Genomic DNA, 9761 nt, shown 5'->3' on the forward strand with positions numbered 1-9761 from the left:
TCCTAACCCACGCGAGAAGTACGTTTTGCCAAGAGCTCACACGAGGCACCGGCGAAGACGCGCGCGTGCGCGCAATAACCATGCACGCGCACTGCTCAGCCTTCCGCCACCGCCGCACCGTCCCCTGTGTCCCGGGCGCGGCTACAAAAAGGAGCGGATCGCCCCAGCTTCCGCAGGAACCAAATGCGCGCGCACGCCAAGCACGCTCACGCGGGACGATATGGATCTCCGCCGCGGTAGCATGTTGCGGCAACGAAAGCTGGCGATAGAGATGGACAGCAAGGGCGAACGGGCGACGCGGGAGGGGGAGGAGGAGGAGGAGCCGGTGAGCCCGGTGGGGCGGCTGTTCCTAGAGCCGCGCTTCTGCTGGTACATCGTGTGCGTGCTCGGCCTCGGCGCCCCGGTCGACCTGGCTGGGTTGCGGGCTGGGATCGAGGCCACCCTCCTGCGCCACCCGCGCTTCTGCAGCGTAGTAGTACGTTCCTAGTCCCCTGGTCCGATCTTTTGATTTTGAGTTGTGCGGTGTTCGTGCGTGGTGTTGCGTGAAAGGCTGAGTTCATATGGCGATTCCTTGAGTAAATAGCAAAAAACTGTCATGTTACCGGTTAGGGTTACAAAAAACTACTATCATCATTTTATTAAGACTACCACTATTTTGGTGCGCTATTCCGAAAAACACTAGTTACTGAACGGTTATGGCTTAATTCCGTTTATGACCTAAAAGACCCGCTCGTCAGCTCCACGTGGCAAAAAGGTCAGTACCGTTATCTAAACAATTGAGTTGACCGTTATAACTGGATGGAGCCCACATGTCAACTCTTTCTCCTCTATCTTCCTTCTCTTCTCCACCGCCGGCGCCTAGGCCTCTCGTGCTCCCAAGTCGCCCCATGCTCCCTGTCGGGTATTTGATGAAATGTATATGTTTATAAACTTTGTTCGCATACGAATCCAGTGAAATGTTTTTGATGATCTGTAATATATATTAAGATCATTCGATGTCGTGTCAAAAGGACAACCAAAAACACATGCACACCCTGTACGCCCTACCGGAGTGATTAGTAGCGAAAGTTTGAAAAGAAAACGACAACTCAAAAGTTGTCAAGCTTCTCATAGGCATCTAATTTGTGCAGGTGATGGACGAGTTGGAGGAGGGCACGAGCCCAAAGTGGGTCCGAACCACGGTGGAACTAGACGAACACATCATCGTCCCAAACCTTGACCCCACTGCCATGTTGATTGAGCCGGACAGGACTCTCGAGGACTACTTGTCTTCCCTGTCCACGCTACCCATGGACCACTCCCGTCCCCTCTGGGAGTTTCATGTCTTGGACTTTCCCACCTCCGAGGCCGCTGCGGCCCTTGCTTTCCGGGCACACCACTCCCTCGGGGATGGCACCTCGCTACTATCCCTTCTCGTTGCATCTGCCGGCTCGTCTAAGGTGTTGCCAACCACCGCCCCGCGCCATGTCAGCACAATAAAAGCCTTGTCACCGCGCTCGCCTTCATCCGCGGACAAGGGTGCCATGGTTGTTTTCACTGTCTGGATCGTGTCTTTACTTCTTATTGTGTGGCACACCATTGTGGATATAGCGTGTTTTGTCGCGACTGCCGCATCGATGCTACGCGACCCACCGGCGTTGTTCAAAGGTGCTGATGGCGTCGAGTTCCGGCCCAAGTGCTTCCTGAACCGCAAACTGAGCCTCGACGACATCAAGTATGTCAAGAGCGTCATGTGTTGTGTACGTACGCGATTCTCCGTTTCTTGGCAGAATATTCTATTTCATCTTTTTCTCTCAAATTAAAAGACAATCACCCATGGATTGCAATTCTGCTCCCTATGTGTACCTTGCAGACTGTCAATGATGTTCTGCTTGGAGTGACTTCTGCTGCCTTGTCTCGCTATTATTTCCGGAAAACAGGTGAGCTCAAGTAATTTTAGATGTTTTTTACATAGTTGATGAGATGGTTGTGTTGTTACTTTATGGAAGTGCCATAGCCTTAGTTAACCAATTTCAGGTGAAACCGGCAAAAGGAACATCAAGGTGCGATCCACATTTATAGTCAACCTAAGGAAGATGACTGGCCTACATGTAAGCCCCCGCTCGAAGTTGTCTATTTGACCAGATTAGCAAGATTGTACACAGGAAACTTATGTTGTGAAAAATTGGAAAAATAAACATCATCCGAAGCTCAAAAAACAAAAACAAAAATCATCTGAGATTCACCTGAGCACTGACATGAAAATCCAAAATACTCTTAAAAGAATATTTGTTGTCAACCGTGAATATTTATATAGGGGTAAAAGAAGGAACTTACTTTTGATCGTGCGGGTGGTTGTTGCGGATGAGACCACGAAGTATTTTTCATTTTTGTTTAAAATGCACGCATGCACAACCGTTGATTTGTGTCATGTGCAGACACTAGCTAGCATGATGAAATCGGGCAAAGACAACGACGTGAAGTGGGGAAATCAGCTCGGCTACATGCTACTCCCGTTCCATATAGAAAAGCATGACGACCCTCTCAAGTATGTGGAGAAGGCAATGAGGGTAGCACACAGGAAGAAGAGCTCCATGGAATCGGTCTTCACGAACTGGAGCGCATCGATGATACAGAAAATCTTCGGTAGTAAGGTCGTCAGTCATTTTGATCTTATTTTCATCTTGTCCTTTAAGGGCTCGTTCAGTTAATCCTCTCCCAGGGAATTCCCTCTCAATGGTTAACGTGATAGGTCATATCATATATATTCTTGCCATACATACTAGTGCTACTCAATGTTAGGTCTCTAACTTGAAATCTTGGATCACAATGTAAACCTTGGCAATTCAACCTTGTATGCAGGCAACAGCTTCTCTATGCTATGCCTTGTTCAAGAACACCACCATTTTGTTCTCCAACATGGTTGGACCAACTGAGCAGGTAGCTTTGTATGGCCACCCCATCCTCTACATTGCCCCAAGCATCTATGGTCAACCACATGTAAGTTCTGAAGAAAATCTCAATTTAATAAAAAAAATCTTCTTTGATCAGTGCATTGTCTCCAGTTGTTTCATGGGATACAATTTGTAGTTTTTTCCTGGAAATATGGCACCCTTGATATGCAACTAGTCCTAATTATTTCATTTTAATGTGTACCACAGGCACTGACTATTCACTATCAGAGTTACATGAACATTGTCAAGCTAGTCTTAGCAATAGATGAAGCACAACTTCCAAATGTTGATGGCCTTTTGGAGGATTTCATCGAGTCTCTCAAGCTAATTAGAGAGGCAGCTTCAGGAAAACCACGTGTTGTCGAAGAGCGTTTGCGGGAAGAACATAGACATGGAGAGACATGAGTGCATGACTACATAAAATATCCAAAGGTCACCTTGTATTATTAATAACAACAATGTTTAGGGACTTGATAATCTCAGGAGTGTTGCACATGTTACATAAGAAGTCGTGATAAGTTGGAGCGGGGTTGACCAATCATGCAATGCACACACACAAGCAAAGTACTTTGTTGATAATATAAATGGAAGTCATCGGTTGATATTTAAGCCTTGCATCACACTAGTAGAAAACAAGGCTTTGGTTGAGGCTTGGGTAAGGGCATTAATCCCGGTTCACTCACGAACCGGGACCAAAGGGGGCATCAGTCCCGGTTCGTGAGGCCAGGGCGACGGCCGGGCCTCGGGGGTTCCAGACACGAACTGGGGCCAATGGGCCTCGCTCCTGGACCAGCATCTTTAGTCCCGGTTGATGGCTGGAACCGGGACCAAAGGTTGTCCCTTAGTCCCGGTTTTAGCCACAAATCGGGACTAAAGAGAAGCCTATATATACCCCCGCCCCTGCCCGCGAACAGAGCCACTGCTCTGTTTTTCTAGCCGGCCCGTGGGAGAGGTGTGTGGTGCTCTAGCTCACCTCCTATGCACATGAGGTGTTTGATGAAATGCCCGAGCCACACTTAATCTTTCTCCTCTTGAAGCTCCTTGTTCAAGCTCCATTTTCCTTAAGATTTTGTCTAGGTTTGGTGGTCTGTCCCGTCCCCGTCCTCACGGCTGTCGATCGCCCGCGCCGATCTCATCGCCAGCACCATCGTGGTGAGCCTCTTGTTCTTATCTTCTTTCTAAAAGAAAAAAAAATTCTTACTTGTATGATTAGGGTAGATACTTGTATAATTTTCTTACTTTTATTATTATTTGTTATTATATAGTGCGATGGTTTTGGTATCCGCCCCCGTCGGCCCTCGTCCTGTTTATGATTCGGATGTGGTATATTATATTTTATAACTATTTGTTTCATTTAGTGTTTATGACAATTATGCCGACCAACGTGACATAGATGTTTTTATCTAGGAGGTATGTGAACCGGAAATTCCAACCGACCCTATTGTCGAGAGGTTAAATTTAGTTGAAAAAGATAACAATTACTTGAAGAAAAAAAATGAAATTTATTGAGGAGGATAAGATGGCATTGGAGTTGCATGTTGCGGATGTCGTCGATGATCACAAGATCAAGATGGATGCAATGCGCTTGAAGATTAGAAAGATTAGAAAATATTACATTCATACTGAGGCTTGGTATCATTATGCCGTTGGATCAATTGTGACCTTAGTTGCGATTATGATCGCATTTATTGTTGCATTTAAATGTTTTACATAGTTTCCATGTATGTTTTAATTAGATGATCTATAGAGCTATATGTTGTTCAATGAGAACTATGTATGAACTATGTATGAACTTAATGTGATGATGAACTTCTATTAATTTGGTCACTTCTCTATTCATAATATTCTGTAATGGTTTTTGACACACTTAATTATATAATGCACGCATATGAACCAACAATGGATGTACGATGACAGACGCACCTCCGAGTACATTAAGGGCGTGCATAATTTTCTCGAAGTGGCTGAGGCAAACAAGCAAAATGATTTCATGTGTTGTCCATGCCCTATATGTGGGAATACGAAGTTTTACTCTGACTTGAAAACCCTTCACATCCACCTGCTTGAGAAGGGTTTCATGCCACACTATAATGTTTGGACCAAGCATGGAGAAAGAGGGGTTATGATGGAAGACAACGAAGAAGAAGAGGATGATGACAACTATTCGCCCCCTGAATACGATGATGCTGCAACGGGGGAAGCTGAAGATCAAGAGGAACCAGATGATGTGCCGGATGATGATCTTCGCCGGGTCATTGTTGATGCAAAGTGACAATGCCAAAGTGAAAATGAGAAGTTGAAGTTCGATCGCATGTTAGAGAATCACAAAAAAGGGTTGTACCCAAATTGCGAAGATGGCAACAAAAAGCTCGATATCACACTGGATTTGCTGCAATGGAAGACAGACAATGGTGTATCTGACAACGGATTGGAGAAGCTACTAAAAATATTGAAGAAGAAGCTTCCAAAGGATAACGAATTGCCCGGCAGTATGTACGGAACAAAGAAGGTTCTATGCCCTCTAGGATTGGAGGTGCAGAAGATACAAGCATGCCTTAATAACTGCATCCTCTACCGCGGTGCGTACTAGCACTACAAAAAATACACTTCCGTGATGATACGTGTTTGTCACAGTAGGTCGCTTTTTTTGTCATGCATGTACATCCATGACAAATTTATGACCGAATCAAGATAGTCATACCTATGCTGTCGTAGAACTGTTCCATGACATTACCAAAATTATCATCACGGAAGTGTCCACTTCCATGATGATAAATCGCGCGTCACAGAAGTGCTTTCGTCAAGGGTGACTGACACGTGGCATCCACCGTAACGGAACGCCGTTAAGCTATCGGGTCGGGTTTTGGATCCGATAACCCGTTAACAGCCCCGACCAATGGGAAATTTCCACGTGTAAAATTCTTATTGGCCGGACGAAACACGTGTCAGCTCGTCAGTGGGTCAGATAGGCGCCTATAATACGTCGACACGTGGCACGGCCCAACAGAGACACATTCCTGTGAAAAGGCCGGCCCGTTTGACTTGGTCAAAAGGTGGCGGGCCGGCCCATGGAAAGCCTGTTAACGGTCTGTTCGCATATAGCCCATTTACAGCCCACTAACCCAAGGCCCGTTACGCCCTATCCAAATTAGGCCCAGTAGCATCATCTAGGCCATCCAATATGATTCCAGCCCGTTTTCACTTCTGGCCCATGTATGGCCCATGACGTCTTTCGGCCCATATGAGGCCCTATGTAACTCTTGGCCTATTAACGGCCCATGGTGAAACTGGCCCGTAATGAACAGTGTATCAGTTTACACCCATTAACGGCCCGTGGTGAAACTGGCCTGTAATGAACAGTGTATCACTTTATACCCATTAATGGCCCATTATTATGTTGGGCCGTTTCCAGCCCATGTTATCTTTCGGCCTTCTCAGAGCCCATTTATTCTTGGGCTCATTTCCAGCATTCGTTTACTTACGGCCCGTTACTGTCATTTTCTGCTTGTGGGCCAAATTCAGCCCGTGGATATAGTCGGCCCGTTTGTGGTCCGTTAATACGTTGGGCCATTTTCATAGCGTCATCAAATATGGCCTATTAACGATGGCCCGTTACGGTCGGCCCATGAACGGACGATTCCAACTCTAGCCCGTTTACGGCCATAATGCGGCCTGTTATTGGCCCATGTTTGGCCAATCGATCATACGACCCGTATAAGGCCCATTGATGATACGGCCCATAGAAGGCCCATTGTTTCTACGGCCCATAGAAGGCCTACTATTTCTACGGCCCGTAGAAGGCCCACTGTTTCTATGGCCCGTAGGAGGCCCAGTGTCACTACAGTAAATATTAGCCCATGGTTATTGTGGCCTAGTTTTAAAAAATAGGTTATTGCTGCCACTAGTTAACTGCGGAAAAAGAACTGCAATGACTACAAGCAAACAAATAAACAAGACAACAAGGAAATAAATAAGCAAGCAACTAACGCTAGGCTATCACGAGTATTACACATATTACATCCACTGGGCATCAAAGTTTGCCACCAGTGAAAATATAGGGAACAAAGCAGCATATCATATACACTGGCCATCAAAATTGGCCACCAATGCAAATAAACGCGGCAGCAAAACAAGAGCATAACTGAAACAACTTCAAAAGAGCTCAAGAAACGTTATCCTGGGTATCCACCATGCTGGCAATAAGCTTAGCAAGATGATTAGCTTTGTCCTGTTTGGCGCTAAAATCCTCCAACGCTTGCTGTTGCACCAGAAAGTATGCATCTGAATGCTCCAGGGACTTCCGCAGTCCTTCCGCTTCTTGTCGCAGCACAGCTGATTGATGTCTTTCAGCTTGTAGTTGAGACTCAAGAAACCGAACTGATTCACACAGTGAGTTTGAATAGCTTGTGCAAGCGGTAGTGGCCAGTAACTCCAACACTAAACCAAGACAGGATGTGTCACTATCCTGAACCTTATCTGCATTACTTCCTTTACCATTGCTTAATAAGGCACTCTTCCCCAATATTCTGTCAGCATTCTAAAAGAAGAAACAAGCAGACACATAACAAGTTTAGCATGAATACAATACTTAAAAATAGAAAATGAGCTCATAGACCTTACCACATACTTGGTTCGGGACCAGTACAGAACAAGACATCCCCAGTCATCGTCCAGTAAATGTGTCTCAGGAGAACGTAAGGGAATTTGATGATTTTCTTTGCCGGTGAAGTACGTTTTCTTCAGGTAATTCCGATACTTCCACCAAGCATTCTTGAAGATAGCAGAGGTATTAGCACAGGTTACCTCATCCTGAGTTTCCAAATCAGTCCTTCTCTATAGAGAAAAATGGGAAAATTTGTTGTATTATAACCATCATGGAGGTAGGATGTATGAGACGAAGCAATGTAATTGCCATGAATAACATTACTTACACATAACTCCTGGACAAACACCTGCAATTGGCATTTTCCTTCATCTTCAGTATAATATTTCCAAGATGGGAAGATACGCACATACGATTTAACAACATCAAATGCGATAGATGCTAAACTACGACTAGCTGGTTGTGCTTCCTCCACAGGAATAAGCATACTAACTGGTGGAGTTGGGGTTCGCCGTGATAGTACTGGCCCTTTGGGCACTGGAGCTGTCTTACTAACTGCTCTTGTATGGGAGCTCTGTGGTGGAGATGGTGTTGTGTCAACAGGAACTGGGTTACTATAGGCTGGGGTTAGGGTTAGATTGGGTGAAGCTGGTTCTCTGTCCATCGTAGTAGGGGCACAATCTGTGAGAGTTTGGGTTATGTGTGGTAGGGCTAGTTCTTGTGCATGTACAACCGGGGTGCTATCTCCATCAAGAGGTAGCACTGTTTTATTTGAAGACCGTGTTTTTAGTCCGCTAGATACTGGCATCACCCGCTCCAATTCAAATGGCTGATAAACAGGAAACATAGTTGAATGTACAGACATTGTATGAGAGACAGATGCAATAGATAGTGTGGAAAAAAGAGGGCATGAAATAGTTGACATGTATATTGTTTAACTAAAACGGATAGCATGACATAATTTCACATATATGATGTCTATCTAAACTGGATAGCATAGCATAACATAATTCAAAGATATGATGAATAACTAAACAGGATCGCATGACATAATTCACCTACATGTTATCTAAGTAATCAGGATCGCATCATTTAATTCACATATGTGATTTATATGCTAAACAGAGGGCATTCGATATGATGCCTGAACTAAGAACATGGTGTTGAATATTGTGTATATGATGTCTAAACTATGCAATGCAAGACACTGTATGCATGATATGAGCAGTATAACCGTGCCAAGTTAGAGCATACACCTCAGTGGGGGAATAGGACTGGTCATCTGTCTCAGAATCCATCTCTGAGGAGCTATCGGGACCCAACAAGAGATCTGCTTCGACAAGTAGCACCGTCTGCTCTGAAGGCCTTGTTTTCACTCCAGATTTTTCCATCTCCCACCCAAATGGCTGATTCACAGGAAGAGTAGTTTAATGTACAAACATTGTCGACAAATGGAAATGTAATGAAGAAAAGGATGGGCAAGATATCATTCAAATATATGATGCCTGGTTAAACAGGATGGCATTGCGCATTTCACATATATTATGGCTGGCTAAAAGACATGAGACTGCATAATTCCCATATATGATATAGAAACTAAACAGGTGGCATTACAGAACATGTCTAAACTAAGCAGATGACATATATGATGTCAAAAGTAGGCACTGCAAGGCAACATATGCATGATATGACTAACATCATCATGCCAAGGTAGAGCAAACACCTTGGGGGGTAAATAGGAGTGGTCAGCGGCGTCCGAATCTGCCTCAGAACATATATCTTCCTATGGATTACAATCTGGAGAGGGGTGGGGAGGGTTTGCCATTGAACCCACCATGGAGCGATGTCTGCATGACATTGTATTGCCGCGCAAAACTCTTCTCTTTTTCTCTACATGTTCAACATGACTGTGTACAATATCTGACATGCATACAAAAAAATATGGTGAGATTATGTAAGGAGAGCATGCAGAGTGATGGTAACAACTAGTGGATCGATGTTTTTCCGTTGAACCAAAATAGCCTAATGGATCGACGTGAATGTATAGTAATAAGTAATGCAACAAGTGTACAACCTTTTTGCCGTAGCCATGTCGACCTCAGCATCATTGGGTTGGTCGCTGAAGCAGTTGAGGCAGAGGTGGCTGTCGGAGGTGTGGAAGAAGATCTGAGGAATCTGTAGATGGCGTCCAGGGCACTGCTCTGTTGTGACGGATCATTCTGTTG

At 44.9% G+C, this 9761-nt stretch overlaps 1 protein-coding gene across 1 annotated transcript; it reads left to right on the plus strand.

Annotated features, from left to right (window-relative positions):
* Positions 1-206: 206 nt before the first annotated feature.
* LOC125546897 (wax ester synthase/diacylglycerol acyltransferase 11-like) lies at positions 207-3338 on the plus strand. The gene is made up of 7 exons (XM_087515517.1): positions 207-475; positions 1131-1739; positions 1853-1919; positions 2017-2090; positions 2418-2636; positions 2842-2979; positions 3141-3338. Exons 1-7 carry the CDS (start codon positions 221-223, stop codon positions 3336-3338), a joined length of 1560 nt encoding a protein of 519 aa, XP_087371643.1. The 5' UTR covers positions 207-220.
* Positions 3339-9761: the final 6423 nt, after the last annotated feature.

The sequence above is a fragment of the Triticum urartu genome, chromosome 3A (assembly GCF_056163025.1).
Source record: "Triticum urartu cultivar PI428250 chromosome 3A, HENAU_Tu73, whole genome shotgun sequence".
NCBI lineage: Eukaryota > Viridiplantae > Streptophyta > Magnoliopsida > Poales > Poaceae > Triticum > Triticum urartu.